Source organism: Pteronotus mesoamericanus, unplaced genomic scaffold, assembly GCF_021234165.1.
Source record: "Pteronotus mesoamericanus isolate MK-2021 breed Mesoamerican mustached bat unplaced genomic scaffold, CSHL_Meso_final contig_100, whole genome shotgun sequence".
Classification (NCBI taxonomy): domain Eukaryota; kingdom Metazoa; phylum Chordata; class Mammalia; order Chiroptera; family Mormoopidae; genus Pteronotus; species Pteronotus mesoamericanus.
Window position 1 is genome coordinate 18541066 of NW_026554999.1, and position 22002 is coordinate 18563067.

General features: G+C 55.2%; 1 protein-coding gene across 1 annotated transcript; it reads right to left on the reverse strand.

The window, feature by feature from the left end:
- Positions 1-363: 363 nt before the first annotated feature.
- On the reverse strand, positions 364-21876 carry STRA6 (signaling receptor and transporter of retinol STRA6). Its single transcript, XM_054578635.1, has 18 exons — positions 21767-21876; positions 16789-16855; positions 16410-16495; positions 15185-15324; positions 14500-14523; positions 14150-14316; positions 12670-12792; positions 10458-10525; positions 10239-10315; positions 9890-9951; positions 8816-8978; positions 5878-5953; positions 4602-4735; positions 3304-3421; positions 3121-3222; positions 2215-2378; positions 1788-1934; positions 364-1114 (listed from the first exon to the last, which is right to left on the reverse strand). The coding sequence occupies exons 1-18, from the start codon at positions 21874-21876 to the stop codon at positions 945-947; spliced, it is 1998 nt and encodes a 665-aa protein (XP_054434610.1). The 3' UTR covers positions 364-944.
- Between the last annotated feature and the right edge of the window lie 126 nt (positions 21877-22002).

Below are 22002 nucleotides of genomic sequence, written 5' to 3' on the forward strand. Positions count from 1 at the left end.
CTCCTACTCCCCAAGTCCTGCCCGTTCTTGAGGGCCCAGAATAAGTCCTACTTCTAAACCCAATGCCAACATAGCTCAGGGGTAGCATCATAGGACCCATAGGACCCCCAGTCTATCCACCACCCGGAAGGATGTGACCAGGGGTATCTTCTCTGCCCCCCACCCAGGGGAGGTCCCAGCCCAGCATGTGACCAGAATACCCCACCCCCACCCAAGCCTTATAAACCCCTTGTGGGCAGTTTTCCCCACATGACCCTCCCCTAAGGAGGACTATTTCTCAAGGACAAGTTTATTACACAGAGCACACTAGCCTCTTTCATAATATGTAAAGGCATACCAACTACAAAAATATCAGGCTCTCAAGTGTGGGCAGCTCAGTGTGGGGCCTGGTGTGAGCTATGGCTTTGTTGCCAGTAGGAGCCCACTTGTCTTCCTCCTAGGCTCCCTGCAAACCCCCAGACCCCAAAGTGAAGCTGCAGGAGAAAGGCAGTGAGGTCACAGCTGAGCGGGGCTGGGCTCTACTGACCGTGAGGCGGTCCCAGCTTGAATCACCAACCCAGGTCAGTAGAAGGCTCAGTAAGGCCCCAGAGGCTAGCAGCAAGGTCAGTGTGGGGAGGGACCAAGATGTAGCTTTTCTGGTTCCCCTGGCTCCTGGACCAAGGGCCTAAACCACCAGTTGCCTTCTTCAGAGCTTCCCAGGCCGAGGGAGCAGACTAGAGCCCTGCTAAAGCTCGTAGTGTGAACAGACCTCCACTCAAGCACAGTGATCTCCAGCCTTGGGAGCTGGTCACTGGGATCCTGACTCTGGTACCTGTGGCAGAACTAATGCTAAGCAGAGAGGCTGCTGTGGGTGGGGTGATGCTGGGAGCGCTGGGGAAGGAATGGGCTGGGGAGAGGGGGAGCACCTGCATAGCCAAGGACATGTGCCTTTGAGTTCCCCACCTTCAGGGCTGGGGGCCATTGGCCCGGGCACCTGACAGGGCCCTCTTCCGGAAGGCCTGTAGGGCCGGGTTGCGCAGCAGCGTGTAGGCTAGACCCCAGCGGGCCCTGCCTTGGCGGGCTCTAGGCCCTGTTCCCTTGGCCATGAGGTCCTTGGTCTGCAGCAACTGCATCCCTGAGAAGGGGGAGACCTTCTGTGAGTCACTCAGCAAACTCAGCCAAGCCCCGCCCCAGAACACAGACAAGCGCATAGTCTGAAAATCCCCTGCACACGTGGAGAAGGATGGTGAGACTGGAGTTCTGGGTGTCAGAAGCCTGGGGCTGAGAAGACTGTTTGTACAGGCTCAGAATGCCATCCTGCAGGCGGCAGAGAGGGGGAGGCGGAGCTCTGTGAAGGGGACTTGGAGACAGGGCTGGGACAGGGGCCTGGAGCCAGCTCAGTGTCCACCTCTCTACTACATACTTCCCAGACAGTAGGGAAGGGGAGGGGGGGGACATGCTGCCTGAGAAGGAGAGGTGGAGGGTGGTCCAGGGTAGGGCAGGCAACAGAACACCTTAGCAAGATGGTCATCTCATTCTTTGTGTGACAGGATGTGTGTATGTATGCATGTGCAGTGAGAAAGTGTGTGTCTCTGTGTGTGCACGCACATGCACACACATGATGGAAAAATTACCAAAGTGGACCAGGAAAATTCTCATTTCTTCTCTCCCACAGGCAGCCCTGGGACAGAGAGAGTGAGCATTTTCCTGGCACTCACTCAGTTATGTGTGCTGGGGAGGGGCACATCCCTCCTTCCTGGGAGAAGCTGGGTGGGCTCAATTCTCCCATCCCCAGTGGGAAGGCCCACCTTCTTCTGTCCCCAGACTGAGGCCATCCTGGGGGACCGTGTGTGGCTGGGGCTTCTGCATTCGCAGGAGCAGGGCACAGAAGGCTATCATGGCTGGATGCGACTGGTTGACCTCAATCTTCAGGAAGTTGCAGTACGTGTGGTAGCCTGGGGTGGATGGGGGATGGCAGCGCTCAGGGAGGAGGCCCAGGCAGTACCTAACACATCCCCGGAGGTGCCTTGCACACTCTGCATGCAAGCACGTAGGCACCCGAGTACGTGGCACATGCACTGCACGTGACCCACTGCACAGGCCAACGTGGCCGTCCCAGACACCCTCCGTGAACAGATTTGAACATAGACCAGATCAATGTTCAAGGGCAGACCCTCCCTTACTACTTGGGCAGCCTGAGCAACCCCCACGATGGCCCCTGCCCTGTGACCTTACCGGGGTCAAGAGTGGCAGCTCTAGGTGGCAGCAGGCTGAAGTCCATCTGGCCAAGGTGGATGGCATTGTAGAGGGCAGAGAGGATCACTCTCCAGGTGGCCACCATGGTGCCCACCAGCACGTTGATGGGGAACAGCAGGAAGGTGGCTGCATAGAGTGCGCAGCTAGGGTCGGGGAGAAGAAAGGCTGAGGCCGGTTCCCATGCACACAGCCCCTCCCGCAGGGACAGAAGTTAGAGGAGGTCAGAATTAGATGACCACAGCTGCTGTGTATTTATTGAGTACCCACTGTTTATTGAGTGCTCCTTGTATGCACCCCACCCTAGCCAACTCTCAACCCAGCTGGCCCTCCCCACCACCTTGGAAGACAGGCCGTGCTACTCCTTCTTACAGAAGGGAAACGGAGGCCCAGAGAAATTGGGTGACTTAGCTAAAGTTGTCTAGCTAGTCAGTGGTGAAGCTAGGGTTTAAATCAGTTTCACTTGCATCTTTCTATAAGCCAGTGCCTCCCACCTCCCTCCTCTGGGTCCCTGGTCCACTGACTCTGAGTTCTCCCACGGCCTTGCCATCTAAAAGGGTAATGATGTCTGTTAACCTCCTTCTTGCAAAGAGAGAGGTGTATGGTGCTGAGGACACAGAGGATCCAGGGGAGATCACTGCTGACTCCCAAAGCAGGAAGGGCTCATGGGGCGACTCCGGCCCTGGGACAGGCAGGCAGAGAGGTGTACGGAGTAGGTTTGGCCACTGCCCCTTTCTCTGTGGGTAAGGCAAGCTCTCTTCACTACCTGTTGGGCTGCCTGAGAGAGAAAGCACAGAGACGGCAGTGGAGAAGAAGGGCACAACTAGAGACACCAGAGGAGAAGAAGCTGAGGGCCTGAGAGAGCCACAAGCCCAGGAGATGCCTCACTGGTTGGTCAGCTCTGGAAATCCGTGGTGAGTCTTCAGAAAGACCCAACGGGCTGCCACGTTCTGCAGTATCACGGCCAGGGCCAAGGTCAGCCAGAAGGGCCTGCAGGTGGGGTAGGAGCGTGTCACTGTTAGTGTCTTTTGGGAAGGGGTCCCAGAGCCCTCACCCCCTTGTCTCTCTCACCACAAGGATGCCAGCGATCGGAGGAGCAGCAGGTTCCTGCCGTGGAACACGGGCATACACACCAGGAAGGCTAGGGCCATGGTCGCCAAGAAGAAGATGACCTGCTGTACCAGGAGCCCTGACAGGATGGGGTGGGGTTGGGGGCAGACCTCAGCTCTGCAGAACCCAGACCACTTTCACACTCCCAGGAACCCAGAGGCTTTGGATTCAGGCAGACCTGGTTTCGGATCCCTGCTCTGCCGCTGCCTAGCTGTGCCACCTTGAGCAAGTTACCTTACCGCTCTGATCCTTGGCTTCTTTCTCTGTAAAATGGTGAGAATGCCCCTACCGCAGAGGGCTGTTAGGGGGATCCAATGAAATCATGCCTGTGGCAACTCCTTGAAAACCACAAGGTGCTTTGTAAGTGTTATTTCCCCTCAGTTGTCCCTGAGTCCTTGGGGACCAGACTGCATTTTAAATTAATGTTTGCCTTCCTACTGGCCAGAGACTGGAACACAGCAGGTGCCCAACAGTTGTCTACTGAAACAACTGGCTAATTGTTTATGTGGGATCATGTGTACACAAGTGGAATTGGGAGGTACAAAGTTTACCAAGATGAGGGATTATGACGTTCAGTGCTAGTAATTCCTCTACTCCTTGATCATTCTTCTCCCTTTCCCCTGGGGGCTGGGTGGAACTGAAGGGGGCAGGTGAGAACTGAAAGGGCCAGCAGGGAGAGAAAGCAGGCCCTTGCTTTTGCAGCACTGCCCCAGCCCCCTCACATTTCATAGGGCTTTATTCGCCCCAGCGCCCAAGGGAAGAATCAGAAATTTAGGAGCTGGCAGGGTCCTGGGAATTAATCTCGTCCAACTCCCTCGAAGCAGTACCCACTTTGCAGTCCTCATCCATGGCCATGGAACCCCGCTTGCATACCCCCGTGACATGGATCTCAGTACCTCCTGAGACAGCCTGTGATGGCATAGCCCCACTCACACCAGAGGCAATGTGTCTACTTGGACTCCCCACCTTCCAGCCCTGAGTTTACCCGCTGTGTGAACAACTAGTGGCACCCAGAGGCCATCACCATGTGAGGGACATCCTTTCCCCAAGGGCTCCTGTGCCTCCACCCGCCATCTGAGGGAGCTTTCTGAATGCAGGGAAGACCCAGTGGGTCCCTCTTCTCACCCTGGTCCCAGATCCTGCCCCAGCACAGGCAGACACCCAGGGGCAGTCGGGACCTGCTGAGCACTCTCCCTGCCCTCACTGGGGTCAGCGTCTGGGGCTGGCCAAGGTCCAGTAGGGTGCGCTGGGGGGCTCACCAAGGCAGGTGAAAGCAGTCTGGTAGGCACTGAAGTTCATCCAACAGAATATGGCCTGGCGAGAGGGGCGGGAGCTCTGAGGTAGAGGGCCCAGGTCAAGGGCAGCCCCTCGGTGTAGAGCTCGCAGGTTGACCCTGAGAAGGGGGTGAGGAAGGCAGGGGTCTCAGGGAGCACATACACTCCCAGTCTGATTACAACCCAAGGGCAGGGAAGCCCAGGGCTATGGGAGCCCCTTTCAGGCTACTAATCCAGCCTGGGAGGTCAGGGAGAGCTTCCTAGAAAAAGCGAGTTCTGAGAAGCGCCCTAAAGGATGAATAAGAATAAGCTGGTAGGGTGGGGATCAAGAGAGACAAATTCAGGCAGAAGGCTCAACATGAGCCAAGTCCCAAAAGTGAGAAGCAACAGAAGAGATGGAAAGTGACTCGCAGCTTGGCCACCAGGGTGGGAGGCCAGGTTCCCAACCCGTGGCCATGGACTCCGTTTGCATACTCCCCATGACAGATATTTCATGACCTCATGAGAAAGCCCATTATGGCATAAGCCCCCCTCACATAAGCAGGAATGTGCCTGAACATAATCCGTCAAGGCAGAGGCCCAAGGGCCTTGAATGCCTTCTTAAGCAGGGCTAGCCCTGTGGGGAAAGATCCCTGGGCAGGACCTGTGAGGCCCAAAAAATGCACAGGGCGTAGGGACCAGTTCTCTGACACTGCTAAGCGACTGGTCCCTACCTACCTCTCCCACCTACCCTTCTCCCAACTAGAACCTTCTCTCCCTCCCTGCCCACGCCTCCTCAGTGCTTCTTATCATTCACCATGGAAACAATATCGTCAGTGCCCCAACGCCAGCCAGACCATCTCCCCACCCACAGTCACAAGGTCAGGCTCACCACGCCACTGCGCCCTTGCTCACGAAGGACTTGTGCCTGTAGCACCCTTCCTCCCTCAGCTTTTTCCTCCTCTCCCACTCCCAGGTAGAATGCCAGCTTTCCCAGGGACCTTCCCTATCAAATCCAGCCCTCCCTGGTGGCCCCCTGCCAGAGGGTGAACTCCACGCTTCAGCCCCTACTCAGTCATGCCCCAGATCACTCCCCCAGGCTGAAGCGCCCACCTTCTCCACCCACCACAGGGCAGCTGGGCGCAGTGACAACCTGGGCCTACAAAGACCCTCCCTCCAGCACCAGGGCTTTCCCCACAGGCCCTATGGGTCAGGGGTCCTGCAGGCGCATAGACTGACCTCCTCCCCACGTCTACACTGAGGGTCAGAGCCTGTCACTAACCTGTGTGTCACCAGCGAGCGGATCAGCACGAGGAAGGTGAGTGAGCAAGACAGGACCAAGGCCGAGATGTAGCAAACTAGAGTGTGAAGAGAAAGCAAAGTGGGGGATCGGGCCTGCACAGTCTCCTGGGAGACTCCAAACTGCTACCAGGCTGTGCCAGGGTGAGAGTTATCCCTGCCCCACACCCCACTCTGAGCAGAAGCCTCTTGCCACATTCCCCGTTCTCAGACCCAGTGTAAGTTGATGGCCACAGCTGGCCCTATACTGCCAGGTGACGTAGGATAGCCAAGATGGGGAGAGGCCACCTCTGAGGCTGCAGACTTGGCTCTCACCCAGGCCTTGCTGCCTCCATTGCTGTGAGACTCAACCTGGCATCTGCCTCCAGCTCCAGAGCTCCCTGATCGTGTGGCCGTCAGGGGTCATTACATCTCCCAGCCCCACTTGCTCATGCCAGGCACACTGCTGCGTTGCCTATGCTCCGGCATGAGGGGAGCCATGAAACCCCATCTAGGCCTACATCAATGGCCTTTGATCCAGGCACAGAGGACGGGAGTGCCCTTCAGTGTGGCCTGTGTCCATCAGAATGAGGGGAAGTGACTGCTGCTAACCATCTACTCCAGCTCCCAGCCCACCCCGGCCATGAGCAAAGATCAAGAGTTTGCTGTCTCACCAGCAGCTGGGGGAGAAGGCATGGTGCGTGGTGAGCAAACCTGGTATTTAAACATAGCAGGGATGAAGGCTACATCCCTTCCATCTTACTCCACATCCAGCCTTGCCTGCACCCTCAGAGCGCAGCCCCACAGGAGAGGCATGGGAAGACATGGAAGCAAGGAAGAAGCTGAGATTCCGAGCGAAGGCCTAGCCTGCCAGCCCCATGCTAGGAGGTGATAGTGCCAGACGTGCAACCATTTCCAAGCTGCACCCTGATCTCATCAGTCAGCCCAGAAAAATGTTCCTGGTTTCCATGTTCCCACCAGAGCAGGAGTGGGTGAGGGACAAATGCACGTGAAATAGGCAAGCACTAGCTCCACGTAGTCACAGGGGCTGGAGGAGTGGGCTGGGCACCGACCACATGTTAGAATCTCCTGGAGATGTAAAATCCTCCCTGGCCCAGGCCACACCCCCAACCAATGAAATCGGAAGTTCTGGGTGTGGGACCCAGGCCTTCGTTTTGTAAAAGCAGCTCTGGTGATTCTGACATGCAGCCGGCACTGAGAACCACTGTGCTGGGGGCTTTCAAAAGACAGAGCCTTAATGGCTTATTGCAATCAGCAATTGATTGAATCAATCAACCAATTGACATGTATAGAGTACCTGCTATAGTGGTTCTCAAACAAGAGTAGGTAGGCCCTAGGCTCACATCAGAAACACCAGGGCCCCATCCTCATGGTCTGTGAAGTTAGGCCTGGGGCTTGAGCCTTGTGATTTTTAAAGTTACCAGGTGATTCTTATGTGAATGACCGCTCCAGAAACCTGAGCCTCCCTGCCTGTCCTGGGCTCACTCCTCCAGTGGCAGGAGGTGGCACTTTTCTGAAAAGTAACGCTGGGAGAAAGCTCTGAGAAAGCTCTGTTCCATCTGCCCTTTGGGAGCCAACTCAGCACCAGCAAGGGTACATTCAGACCATTTTTGCCAGGTGTGGCGCCTGCCAGCTGAGCCCACCCAGTGCCTCAAGCCTGGCCTTTGATCTCCCTCTACCTCTTGCTTCTCTCTCTTTCATTTGGGTCCCACCTAACCCTAGTGCCCATAAGATCTCCCTATGCTTTGCCTGCTCTGGGACACTGCACCTGTTTCCGTCTGGGACCTGCTTTGGGAATCTACTTGTCTTCCCCAAGGCCCCAAGGGAAAGTGTCCTTTGTCACTTCAGCACCACTTTGCCAATAGGAAATTTGAGATCCAGAGAAGAAAAGTGTCTTGCTCAAGAACTCAACTAGTAAGTAATAGAGCAGAAATTCTAATTTAGCCTGCCTGACTCAGAGTGTGAACTTTCTGTGAACAATGCCAGGCTTACTAACCAGGTGCCAGGTGCCAGAGAAGAGGGAGACACAGCCCTCAAACAGGCTCTCAGAGCTCAGACGGCATCAGGTCATTAGGCAAAGAACAGACCAAAGATTCCCAAGCTCAAATATAATCTCAGCCCCACTATGGCTTGCTGACGGCTTTGGACATATCTCTAATGCCCCCAGGCCTCAGTTGTCCTCACCTGGGAACTAGGAAAATAAACACTGCTGTTTGACCCTGCATCTGAGAAGACCCACGGAGGGAGCCTTTGGGCTCGGAAACCACAGCATGTGATTATAAATGCCAGATATAATGAGTAGAAGCAGAATCCTTTGTCCTGGACATGCCACTTCCTGCCTCCCACCCTTTATTTCCTGCTCTGATCGATGGCATCAATAATGCTACCCTAGCAGGGCTGCTGTAAGTTCTGCGCTTGTATGTGGGCTGATGTGAGCCATGTCTACTCCTGCCTGTGACCCAGATCATAGTCAACTTGGAAAACCTCCCTGGAGATGGTATGTCAGCCCACCCAGAACTTGTCACCCACCGCCAAGGGGATGAGCTCAAAACTTTGGTACTTGGTCCCATATTTCCACCTCCTCTTTTCCTCCCCCACCCTCAGCAAGCGTGCTTGTGGCTGTCCCCTCAGCTCACACACACCATGGCCTTCTCCATCCGCAGCCCGCAGAGCTTGGAAAAGACACTGTGGGTGAGGGTGGGAGACAACACACAAACTGACGAGAGGCTGCTGAGTTGACACCTTCAGGTCTCAGAGACTCGGAACTGAAAGTTCCAACCCTGCCCCCCGCCCCCATGTTGGAGATGAGGCTATCAAGACCTAGAGATGGGAAGCAATGTGCCCAAGGGCATGCAGCTTAGGTATCCCACCCAGCTCACATCCCCCCACTGCGGGCCTTCGGGGGACCCCTGGGGCCTCACCTTCCAGAGTCCACAGGTGGTGCTTCACCAGCTTCACCACCTCCTGCCTGTCCTCTGAGAGCACAACCCCAAAGCCGGCCAGCAGGTAGGAGACCTCCGTGGTGATCCCTGCCCTCACCTTCTGGATGGTGGGTACCACAGCCACCAGCAGCAACAAGGCCACCTAGAAGAACCCCAGAATGAAAGCACCAGGGCCTGGCTGTGCCAAACCAGGCACTCCTGCCCCAGGAAAATTGTTTTCTGAGTCACAGGGGCAGACCAGGGCAGTCCTCTGGCTGCATGCCTCTTGCCCTCACCCATCAGTGCTCTGATCTGACCCCAAGAGGGAGAGACTCCGATCAGCATGTTACAGACAGATCCAATTTTAGTCTAATAGGCCACAGGTCTAATTCAGGCAGCACAGCTGTATATCTATACCTGTTTGTCGATCTGTCAATCATCTATCTAAAATTCAGAATATAAAATTTTCAATTTTCCAAGTTGCGGAAAGCAAAGTGTCCCATAAGTGAACAGAGGCATTGAAGCTGGGCAGGCCTGGATTCAGACATTGGCTGCCCTGAGATATTAGCTGCAGGAACTTGGCCAATCAAATCCCTCTCCCTGAGCTTCAATTTCTCCCATCAGTAAAAGGGAGGAAAATCATACCTATCTCCTGAGATTTGGGTTGGTTGGTTGGTTTGTTAGGGGTGGTGGTGATGGTGGTAGGGATGGTGGGGATTTATCAAATACATATTTCACTAAATCTTCCCAACTTCCCAAAGAGGCAGATAATTTCCTCCATTTTCAGCGAACCAATGGGTTTGAGGGAGTTGAGTAATTTGTGCAGGATCACACAGCAGGTAAATAATGAAGCTAGGACTTAACCCTTGTTTATGTGACTCCAAAGCTCATGCTCTGACTCTATGTGAGTCCAACAAGAGTCAACACGTCCTCCCTCTGGGTAGGCCAGTGTTCCCAAGACCTCAGAAGCGGTTGCACAGGACTGTGGGTCACACTTTTGGAGAGGTGAGCTGGGGCTGAGGTGTCCAGGCTTGGGAGTCCAGAGGCAAATGGCACTGCAGAGGCAGGACATACCTGGTAGATGGCTGTCCCTGTCAGGGTGGCTGAAAGCACGAGCTTCAGGGGGAGTCGGAACCCTGCAGTCCCCAAAAAAGGGGGGGCATGGTGAGCCTAGCACCATCCAGGCCCAGGAGCTCCCATCCCTCCCCAGGGGCCCTGGAGAAAGACCAAGGCCCACAGGACCCTGAACCAACAAGGCCAGGCCAGGCCAGGCCAGGGGCTTCCCCTTGTCCCAAGCTGGGGGCCATTCTTCCTGATGACTGGGTTCTGGGTCTGGCAAGTGCTGACCTGCCACTGTAGCTGTTTTGAGCACGGGAGTGGGGAGGTAACCTGTCACTCTTGACCTCAGCATCCCACTCCATACCTCGCTGCGGAGTGTAGACGTGGTGTCTGACGCAGATCCAGGCCTGAGACAGGAAGCCATGCTTGGAGGAAGGGGAGCTACAGAAAGACCCAGGCAGTGGAGACTCAGAGTGGCCCCTGCCCTGAACCCCGGAATTTGGTTCATTCCTCATCCCTGTCCCAGCAGCCTGCCCCGTGCCAATCTTGCCCACTGGGCCAGAAGGTATGCCTAGAACCTCACCTGCTTCTCAGCTTCTTCTGGCAAAAGAGGGTCCTCAGATATTCCTCAGAGTACCTATTCTGCAGCCTCTGCGGGGACAAAGAGAAAAGGCCTGCCTGGAGCCATCCCTGGGACCCTGGCTCAGGGTTCCACAGTGGACACCCAGTAAGTACTCCGCAAAAACCTCTTGGTTGTGAAGAACTGCAAAGAAGGGCCAATCTGTGTGACAAGGCCCAAGTCCCCCAAGGCTGCCCTTCCCTCCTCCACAAATACAACACTAATTGATCTCCTATCTAAGAACACTCAGTGCTGGAAAGTTCTTCCTAAGGTCTAGCTCCAACCATCTTCTGCTCAGTCACATCTCATCATTGTTTCCCTCTTGGCTCTCTGATCCCGGCTAACTGAAACTGGGGCAAAGGGAGCCTGTGTCCCATAGGCACATCCCCAGTTAGGGTGCAAGATGGGGCCATTCCAGGTCAGATGCCCCAGACCTTTCCTTCTGCTCAAGGGACATCACAAGGGAGACAGGACTTGTCTAAGCCACATTCCAAGCCTTAAGCTGACTGCCAAGTGGCAGAAACCCATGGATACAAGGGGTTGAGTCCCTGCCCCTATCATTAGGAGAACATAGGCCATTGTCACCTATTACCATAGCAACCCGGGGGTCCAGGGCAGGTGTGAGCCAGTTCAAAGCTTAACTGTGTCCTTTAAGGCTTAAACCTCTTTGACTGAGGACTAAAGAGGATTTTACTTCTCCCAAGACTTCTCAAGGGGAAAGGCATGCAATAGGGGGCAAGGCGAGTCAGAGAAGATGTCTGGAGGAGGGAGAGGGACTCGGCAAGGCAGAGCCGCGCCTGGTGTGGTGTGTATCCTGGGAAGCTGCTCCCCACCTTTGAGCCAACTAGAAGAATGAGGGGACAACAGGCTTCCCTAGAGGATCAGGAGACAGTAGAGACAAATACTGAGAACTCTGCTGCTGCTGTATAAGAGCCAAAACCAGTCAGGTGAGCCCATGGGGACCCAGGGTGGCCCCTGGATAGCATGAGCCCACTCTGGCCCCTTCTCCCCTCGCCCTCCATCCCTCCTCAGGGTTCAGTCCCAGCCCATCTCCTGAGCTCCAGGCCCACGGAGCCCAGCTGCCCACCAGACCCTTAAAATCCACACATCTGTAACTGTCCAGGGTCCCCTGCACTCCTGCTCTCATCCAGCGTCCCATGTGTCAGCAACCGGCCCTGCCACCTACCTGTTCTCTATCCTTGATGCCACCCTTCAAGTCTTTCCTTCACCCTACCCAACTGAAGGAAGAGTGACCAGCCTTTTGTCTCTGTGTCCTCAGCCTTTCTCAAGGGCCTCTCTGGAGCGATTTCCTCTTCCTCCTCTCTCACCAGGAGAAGCACTTGACCCTGCTTCCACCCACATCCCCATGCACTTGGATGAACCCCTATTGCACTTTTCACATTGCTGTAATATTTGCTGCTGGATCCATCTCCCCAGCACCCTGGAGCTCCTGGGGGTTAGACACAGTCAGTCAGCTCTGAGTACACAGCACCTAGCCCTGGGCCTGGCGCTTGGTGGGTGCTCAGAAGGCTTACTTACTCAGAAGTAAGATGACCATTTCTTGTAAGATTTCTCTTTTGACAGAAAAATTTGCTGAGCGTTTATTTTGTCGAGCGCAGCAAATCAGACAAGACAGACACATCTCATCTTTGCCCTTTCACTCATGCTCTTTCTTGAGCCTACAATGCCTTCTCCTTATTCTCTTCCCATTCCAGATCCTGCCTGCCCTTCAGGCCCCTGCTCAAGCCTACCCCCTTCGGGAAGCCCTCCCCTTCACCTGATGTTATGCAATCGAGAGTTGGTTCATAATGCAAATTCTTCCCTGACTGCTTCCTGGACCATGTCAGTCTCTGCAGAGCTCCTAGCAGGGACAAGGCTCCTGACCTGTCTCAATTCTCCAGCTGGAGCCCAGAGGTTCAGAACCAGAGCTATGACTTGTTGTCTCTGGCCCAGTTCTCATTTCTTGAGTCCCTGCCATGCACAGAGCTTGGTGCCCCAGGTATCCTGGGTGCCATCCAAGGGCCTGGCTTAGTCTTTGCCTGTGAGGGAGGACTAACCAGTTACTTGACAACTCAGCAAACCTTTTCTGAAACCTGCTCCATGCTGGGTCTTCCACTAAGCATCACTGCATGTAAGGGGAGCAACAGACAGGGGGAGCCCAGCCCAGCCCTTTTACCTCGGAGCCTGCTCCTGTCCTATGGCTGAAGCTTCTCACAAGCTGCACCGGGTACCAAAGGCTCAGGAATCCAAGACCCAGAAGGAGAGGCACGGAGGCCAGCAGGGAGTAGTACTTGTAGATCTGCACAGACAGACAGACACCAGACACACCTGCCTTCTGCCTTTCTCTCCCAGTCAAAGGCCATTTCCCTTCCCACCTTCCCCAGGACACTAGGCGTGGCCTGGGGTGCCATAGGAAGGCCTCTGGTTCTATCACCACCCACCTGCCCCTAACTAGCGCCACTCAAGACAATCACTCTTACTTCCCCTTCTCAGACCCTGCGAAGATGCCTGCCCCTCCCCCGGGCCCAGGACGCCCATGGCCTTTAGAGGTGCCAAAAGGAAGAGGTTATATAACCCCCTCCTCCCCACCCAGGGGGCTGCAATGAGGCCTGAAACAGGGACAACCACTTTCTGTGTTCCTATGTTCCTGGCACTTTGGATGCAGGTCCCTGAAAATTAGACAAAGGCCTGATTTTGTCTATGAACAGTTTGCAAACTAGTTGTCACCGAAATACATGCCCTACCTCTGGCGTTGAGGTCTTTGTCTCTGAAGTCCCAGGGCTGGGCCCCTCATATATCCATTCATTTATTTGTTATTCAATACCTTTTTATTGAGAGCTTAGTACGTACCAGGTCCTGGGTGGTAAAAAACACCAATCAAGTCCCTGCTCTCAGAGAAACCAGCTAATCTTCACCTGAGGGTTCTGTGATATCAACTCCATTTACAGGAGGGGAACTGAGTCTCAGGAAGGTAACATGGTTTCCTCACAGCACTTAGCACCACATTGCATCATTTTTGTGCATTTGTTTATCTGTTTATTATGCCTCCTCTTCTGAAATGGCAGGTCTCGTGATGCCAGGGACCTCATCTGTGCTGTTCACAGCTGTGTTCCAGTCCCTGGGAATGTCCCTGTTACAGACTGTGTGCTTCAAATATGTTTGTTGAATAAGTGAACAGATGAGTGAGTGAGTGAATGAAGCCGGATTCAAATTTGTGTTATCCGAATTCAAAGCCTACAGCTCCACCCTTTGGACTCCAGACTGAGCAGCTCGCACCCCCAGCCAGCAGCCAGTGAACAGGTAAGGTTTCGAATTCTCTTTTTAGCCTTCTGAGACCATCTCCCTACTCAGCGCTTGCCATCCTCTATCCATCTTCACTCCCACTCCCGCCTGCCAACAGAAGGCTAGGGGATCAGCAATGGGGAGGATTTTAGGCTTCTTTTTCCTCCTTCTCTGTCCCTGCCTTCTCTCTCCCCCCTTCAGCTGAGGGCTGGCCCAGCTGCTTGGCCCCAGAATGGCATGTGTTTGAAGGAGTGAAATACTGTCCATAGCGGAAAGCCGCAGGGTAGTCCAGCATACAGAGATGAAAGGAGCCACACTGACGCAAGCAGCTCCTCCGTGCCCTCTGTTCCAGGCCATCACGAGTCAGTGGTTACCTTGGGTACCTGGGGACACTCTGCCCTCTGCCAGACATGGACACCAAAGTGAGCCCAGGACAGCACGCTGCCAAGCAGGTGTGAGGCTTCATGCCTGACTGTGGCACAGGCAGCCAAGGAGTAGTAGAAGGCAGGGTAATAGAGTAGGGCCAGCATCTTCCAGGGTCCTGGAAGGCAAGATGGGCAGAGAGAAAATAATGGAGCGGCAGGTGCGGGCTGCTGAGTCTAGCCCACCCAGGCCTTCCTCATGTCTGCATCTTCCAAGCCACTCATCTAGTTCAGTGAGCAAGAGTCCTGTGCTCAAATCGAGGCTCTGACTAGTACCAGCTCTGGGATTTTGGGCCAGTTACCTCCTGGAGCCTCAGTTTCCCCATCTGAAAAATGGAAATAATAATACTAAATTAGCAAAGGCAAAATGAAAAGGTACAGACTTTCTCATTGTACAGTTCTCAGCATGGTGCCTAAGTTTGTACCAAAGATACAAGCTACTACTTTATTGTCTCTTTCTATGACCCTCAGCATCCTTCACTATAAAGCAAGTCTTAATAGACACACTTTGTGGAAGCATCGTGAGGATCGGATGATCTAAGGAGGTCATGTCGCAGGACGGTGGCCCCTCTCAGTGGCAGCTGTCCTTGTTACCATCACCACCTTGTGCCCAGCTCAATTCTTCTGGACCCCTCTTTGTGCCCCTCCCCAGCCTCCTTCATTCTCACAGGGGGCTGGCCTATCTGGGGGACTCAGCCTGTGCCCATGAACAAGAGAGCTCCCTCCCTCCTGGGGTAGGGTTTGCACAAGAACAGAGGAAGCAAAGAGGGCAGTATTGACCCAATGGCTGGGACCAACAAAGGGAGGATTCAGGCATTGCGGAGGAACAATGGGAAGAGTCAGGGGACAGCATCTTCTTGGCAGTGGCTCATGACCGGAATGGGAATCAACCTGGTTCATTACAGAGGAGCCCAGCCCCAACGGTCCAGATGCCCACCCCAAGCCCATGCTGTCAGTCCAGGCCCAGGCCTCAGCTGCCCTGGGTACCTTGGCTGGATGGTGAGGTCAGGGTCAGGAAAGGCAGCGGGGCCTCAGCCAGGAGCAGGAGGCACACGGAGCTGAAGAGGACCATGAAGATAGCAGCGGGAACAGTCCGGGGCCCATCCACAGTCAAGAAATCCACAGGGCTGGTGCAGGGGCGGGGACAGGACAGGAGGGGGCTGTTCAGGCCTTGTACACAATTACCTTATGCCACGTCCATGAACTGGGAAAGCAGAGTCAGTCCCGCTTTCCAGATAGATAAACGGAGGCCCTTTTTCCATTCCTTCCACAGATGTTTGTGGAGTGCTTCCTATGTACCAAGCTCTGGGCCCTGTGGCAGAGTGACTTGGAAACATCCTCTCCCCCACTCCCCACCAACACAACACACACACACACACACACACACACACACACACACACGCATGCCTGAGTACAGCTCCCTCCACCCATCCTGGACGCTGCAGGAAACAGCTGTCTCCACACTAATTGGTCTGTCTGGGCTGGCAGATCTTCAGAGAGCTCAGAGAGTCACAACATCCTTGCATAACGGTCAACGCCCTGGGGCAGAGGGCAAACAGAGGGCACAGCTGTCCCAGGCATTGCCTCTCTGGGCTCAGGGCAGGCCACAAACACCCCCTGCTTCTGTGGCAGCTTGTCCTCATGCCTGGACAGCTCCATCCTGCTTCACTCTCCCTCAAGTCCTCTCATGGGGAGGGTGAAACCCCCAGTTCCCCACAAAGCCGTCATGCAGGACCCACGTTGGTGTGTAGCCTTGGCCTCGGGTGTAAGCTCCCTGTACTGGGGCTCTACCCACCCCTCCCCCAACCCTTTGGTCTCTCCCACACAAGCCTGACCAGTCCTCTCTCCTCAGGGTCATCTCTGTCACAGGCTCTGGGATTTCAGGGCTGAATAGTCAGGGAGAGGGTGCCCTAGAAACCTGCCTTTAGCCTCAGGGTCCAGGTGAAACCCTCAGGGGCCACCTGACCAAGTGTGTCCAGGAGTCAGGCCCTGGTAAGTGCATGGCTCTTTGGGGTTTGGAACAGGAGCAGGTGAACTGGAGTGGGTTTCTCCCCCTCCCTCTGGAGGTCCCAACTAAACCTGGAGATCTGGGAGGGGGGTGGGGAGAACCCCAGGCTGAGAGAAGAGAAAGTGTCCTGAGACCAGAACTGGCTTCTATTTACCACCCACCGCTAGGCCCCCAGAGTGGGGGTGTCCAGGTCGCAGCACCAACCTGGGCAGCCCAGGCCTGCCGTGCCCACAGTGGGGCCAGAGCCGGCAGCACCTCGCCAGCATGGCCAGAAGCAGCAACACGACAACCTGAAAGGAGAGCACAGTGGAGGACTTGGGGTGCCCAGGCCTTCTCTGACGGCTTGACCGCAGTCCCCAAGAAACCCCCTCTTCCCCAATGCACACCCATGTGGCATCTTGGGGACTGGACAAGCGGTGACAAAAATCTGAGAGGTTGGACTTGGCCTGCATCCTGGTTTAGGTTCCCACCCTGCGAGAACCCCCTCCCACATTTTGGGCTCCCAGGTGCCCCCTTCCTCAGCCCCAGCAGGGAACACAAGTCACTAGCTTTGCAAGCCAGTTTGGACTTAGGTTAGACTCACCGACAGCACGGCCAAGCAGGTGTGGAGGAGGCGGGGCGGCACGCTGGGGTGACAGGAGGGCACTACCCTGCAGATTGAGTGAAGGCTGGGTCACGCCTGGGGAGGGCCTCCAGGTCTAGGATTCCAGGCTGTCCACACTGGGGCTCCACCTCCCTCAATCCTTTGATCTCTTGCACAAGCCTGCCCAGTTCTGCCTTCGTGGGGTTATTTGGGAGCTCTCATGCTCATATAGTGTGGCAGCCCCATGCCAAGCTCTGAGATTCCAGGGCTAAAGGACGGAGCTCTCAGGGGAAGACACGGGAGAAAGAGAGGGCCAGCTGAGCTTACCCTCTCTTCGTTCTCACCCAGATCCTTCCTATCCTTCAAGGCCCACTTGATCTCTCCCTCCTTCAGGAAGCCTCCCTGATTGCTCCAGGCATCTCAGACCTCCTCTCTTCAGAACTGTGGCTGAGCACACTACCCCAGTCAAACAATCAAGTGTTTGGTCCTACAATTTGCCCTCCCTCCACTGGTATCTGAGTTCAGTCTGTGTCTAACTGGAATGATGTTCCTTGGTCTTTCAGGACTTATGTCTCTTCCCATTTCCCTTTCATTAAGAACTTCCATGTACAGCTGGGCGGGTTGCACCCTGCACCAGGATGCCCTGCAAGGGAGTGAATGTGGCCTGAAATCCAGGCCGCACTGTTCATGGAGCCCTGCACCTACTGAGCTGCCTGCATCGAAATGGGGGTCCCTTTTTCTAATTAGCCATAAAGGGCGCCTGTGGCCTGGCAGAGGACTGGCTCTTGCCATAGCTGAGCACAATAAAGGGGCACAATCAAGGGGCACAATAAAGGCTTCCACTTCCACAGCAAGGTCATGGAAGAGAAAGGGGTAGGAGCCCTGAGCTCAGAACTGGACTTGGACTTGGGAGGGCAGACAAGACTGGGTCCCAGGAAAGAGTAGGCTTCTGAGTTTGCCCTGCTGGAGCCTGGGAGGACACCTGTGCAGGCAAGGCCAGCAAGCTGCTGCGACGGAGCCCTCCCCGTCCAGGAGGCTCACCTAACCACCTGAGCACACTCCTGCTTATGTGACAAAGAGGATTCCCAAAACCTCATCTGCAGGGTGAGCTCAGAGCCCTGTGACTGCTCTGCGACAGCCCAGTTTCCCCTTGTTTTCTCTCAGAAAATCCCAGAGGGTAAAAAGCAGGGAAGAACCTGGTCACTGGGCTTGTCCTTGGGGTGGAAGGACAGAATAAGTCTGTTTTGTGCCATTTCTTCGCCAGGGCAGAGCTGGCCTCTTCCGAAAACAAAACTGTACTCATGGGGAGGGCGGGGGCCATGTAGGGGATCAGGTTCCCATGTCTGAGCTCAGACCTTACACTCCCTACTTCCAACACTGAGGCCACTTACTCCACCAAGTGGGGATGGGGGTTGGGTGAGGCAGGACCCCACTCAGCCCCAAAAGCTCAGAGCCACCTTCCTAAGCCCTCTCAGCATGCATCTCCTCACCTGGCTAGGTCCTGCTCAAACCTGTCCCCCAGGCCAGCCAAGGCAGGGGCTCGCAAAATGTCCCTGGAGCAGTCTGGCCATGTTACCATTCACCCCAAACCCCGTGTCTTCCCACCCCCATGGATCTAGCTGGGGGAAATTTTGGCCCTTTTTGTACCAGCCAGGCCCCCCTATCTACCTCTTAGCTCAGTTTGGCTGAGGCTCACAGACCCTCCTGTGACTGAGGTCTGAGCAACAGAAATTTGGCTGATGGCCGGTGGGCCCATGTTTTGTGCTGAGGGACAGACAGAATGGAACAGACACAAAGAACACTACCTCAGGAATCCTTGATCCTGGAAGAGGTACAAGCAGGTGCTAAAGGACGCAGAGGAGGGAGAGAACCTTGGGGCAAGGTGGCTGAGGCAGCAGTATTCACTTTTAGTTTGAAAGGTTATTAGCATCTCTTTAGACAAAAAGAGGGAAAAGGGGATCTGTGGAGAGGGAAGAGCACAGAGAAGCGGAGTGACAGGCAGTAGGTAGTGTGGCTGGAGCTGGGCAAGGCTTTCAGCTCAACAGCAGCCCCGAAGGAAGGCTGAGAGCAGATTACACAGGCATGGGAAGCACTAGGGAGCCACTGAGGGTATTTGAGCAGGGCATTGTTCAGGATTTTAGGAGATTTCTGTCACTCGACTTGCATATAAATAAGAGCACTAACCAGTACTTACTGAGCACTGACTAAGTGCCAGGCACTCTTTGTTTCATGGATTAGCTCAGTTATTGCCTAAGAGGTGTGTGCTATTAGTATCCCTCGTGTGTGGACAAGAAGGCCAAGTCTCAGAGAGGCTAAGCATCTTGCCCAAATCACACAGACAGTGAGTTGGCAGAGTCAGGATTCAAACTGAGGTAGTCTGGCTCGAGCTCCTGCATCTGACTGGGAGGTGAGAAGTTAAGTTGAATCCTATGAAATTGCCATTCCTGTACATCAAAAAAAGTGAAATATCAGCATTTTCAAAGGGTTCAGCATATATAGAATCTGAGGAGGGGAAATGGCAGGCTGCATTTCAGAGGTCTGCATGTTTAGGAGGAAGAATGTACACATCTTGATGTGGAGGAGCAGAGGGAAGGTGAGTTTCCAGAATGACTGCACGGTTTGGGGCCTATTTCAAGACAAGGAGTGAGCACCAGAATTCAATGTTGCCCTACGAGCTGAGGCTTGGACTTGGACACTGAGGTCGGACTGTAGTGTGGTGAGGATCCTGAAACAAAAAGAGCCAGGCAACTGTTTCCAGAATTTGACTCTTGAGTGGAAGCCTGCACAGGGCCCCATCCAGAGGGCAGGGCAGGACACAGCTCTGCAGGCAAGAGGGGAACCCTGACTGTCTGGGACGGAGGTCTGGGGCACGAGGTCCCAGGAGACCCAGAGCCCTGCCTCCTGACCTCCCAACACACAACAGGAGGGCCTGCAGGTGACCTAGCGTGGGCCTGCTGTGGAGAGTCCGTGACGGGAGCCTCCGATTCCACCTTCCAGGCAGCCCTTTGGAGCTGTGGGGAGTTGTGTGGCATCCTGGACAGCTGCCATAGGTATGTGTGTGTCCCCAGGCTTTGGCTGGGATGCTCAGTATTGATGATGGGTAGGTAGCACCCAGACACGCCAAGCTGGCCAGAGGGACCCCTGGGGGTCGGAAGGGCCAGCTCAGCTCACACAGATCAATCCCTTGCCCATGGAAGACCCCAGATGACATATCCCGTCCCCATCAGACTCACCCCACAACATCTTCAACCAGGTCCTGGCACCATAGGGGCACATGGGTAAGTGCAGCCAGTAGGCTGAGTCCAGCCCAGCCACTGTCAGGAGCACCTACCCACCCCACCTCCCAAGCCTGCTGGGGCACACTGAGGCACAGAGGAAGACCGCTGTCAGAGCTCCCCGAGCTTTGGTGTCCCATCTCCCTGGGGTGTCTGACTCACACAGGGTGAGGTGAGCCCAAGTTCACCTCCGGGAGATTGTCCTGGGCTACCTGCTCCCTGCTCCCACCTTTGAGGGGGTGGTGGGGAGGAGGCAGGCAGCTCGCCTTGGTTTGGCTAAGTAAAGAGGTTCAAACAAACCTCCTCATTCTTCCCTGCAGTGGAAAAAGGGAGCTGTAAATTCTAGATCCACCCACATTAGAAGCAGTACTCCCCACCAGCCAGTTCCTGCCACACACCCAGCGTTATTCTAGGGCCCTCTCTAAACATCCCAGCCACAGAGCTGGCTGAAGGCGCCTGGCCCCAGCCAATGACCAGACTCTGAGTCACCTGAAGGGCACAGCTTCAGATCAGGGCCTTAACCCACATCAGGGCCTGTGTCCTCCTGAGGCTCCTGGGCCCCTCCCCATTCTCCTGTTGCTCCCACTCCATACTTAGGCAGCAGGGTCAGCCAGAGAAGGAGAGGAGAGGCACCCTTGCTGACAGCAGGGCTGCTTTCCCTAAGGTCAGAGCCCAGAGCCCTGCAAACAGCCCCTTCCCCCAGTCTGTGGTGGGGCCTCTGACCTAAGTCTGGCCAGACCCCAGCCCCAGCCCCAGCCCCAGCCCCAGCCCCAGCCCCAGCCCCAGGTATATAAGCATTTCTCCTTCTCTAGTTTCTCGTTGATGGAGAACAGATGTGCAGACATCTGGCTCGGCAACCTCCAGCCTCACCTTTCCACTTCCCCCAACCCTCAGACAGAGCAGGGAGGTGGGGGATGGGGTCAGGGCTAGAACAACGAGGGGACAGCTGGGCTCTGGGGCTCCCACTGGTGAGGTGTCCTTGGCAGCATGTGGGGGCACAGGGAGGCCCAGCTCCCCCCGCCCCGGGGTGCCCAGAGTAAACAATGATAGAAATGGCCTGGGCAAAGGCAGCTTCGGCCTGACTCCCGGGGCCCAGGGCACTGCGCTCCGGCAGCCCCCTTCCCCTGGCCGGCCCCAGCGCTCCTGCTGAGAGGGGCAGGACCTCCTCATCTTCGCAGAGAGGCTGAGGCCAGCCAAAGAAAACAGAACGGCCTCTTTCCTCAAGGACTCCCCACCAGGCTTTCTTCCTTGGTTCTCTGCCTCCCCCTGCCCCCAGCCTGCCCAGAGAACCTGGCACTTGCTAATACCACACCCCAGAGGGTCACCAGAGGATGCAGTAACTCCTCGAAGGCAGGCCCAACTTCCCTCAACCGCCTGCCCAGCACTCTCCAGCCTGGCTACAGGCCCAAGTCACCCATTTTAAGGATGATTCTATTTTAGACATACCGCACAGGTGCTTTTCAAGTGACTAGTCTGGCCCACATCCCCACCTCAAGTATCTTAACATTTGGGCAAGGGCTGCTGTTCTCATGTAACCTATGAGGAGACTCAAGCCCAGGGAGTCTTGTGACTTGCTGAGGGTCATGCAGCAAATGAGGGCAGAGCCCATCTTAGCAGCTCTTGCCTCCTTCTTCCCCGTTCTCCCGTCAGTAATCTCTGCCACATCCCAGTCTGCTGGCCGCAGAGCCAAGGCCTCCACTTACCCCTCAGGCTGGAGCTCCTGGCCACCCTGGGGCTCATCGATGTACCAGCTGCCGTAGGAATAGTCCTCTGTGGTCCCAGAGGAGGACTGGTTACCTGCTGCCCAGGACATTCTCTATTCCTCTCCTCTGACCTCCAGACAAGAGGAAAAAAGCCACTACAGATATGAAAAGAGGCTTAGGGGGGGAAAAAAAGAAACTCAAACAAAGAAACGTTTCTCTTTAATCCTAAAGGTTAC

What these genes read in the sequence shown, in the direction of transcription:
- STRA6 (XM_054578635.1), bottom strand. Translation starts at nt 21,876, where the DNA reads ATGTCCTGGGCAGCAGGTAACCAGTCCTCCTCTGGGACCACAGAGGAC. An exon ending in GGCAGGCCTGGGCTGCCCAG is followed by an intron (nt 15,325 to 16,409) that starts GTTGGTGCTGCG and finishes CCCCTGCACCAG; the next exon opens with CCCTGTGGATTTCTTGACTG. An exon ending in CGCTCGCTGGTGACACACAG is followed by an intron (nt 4,736 to 5,877) that starts GTTAGTGACAGG and finishes CCCCCTTCTCAG; the next exon opens with GGTCAACCTGCGAGCTCTAC.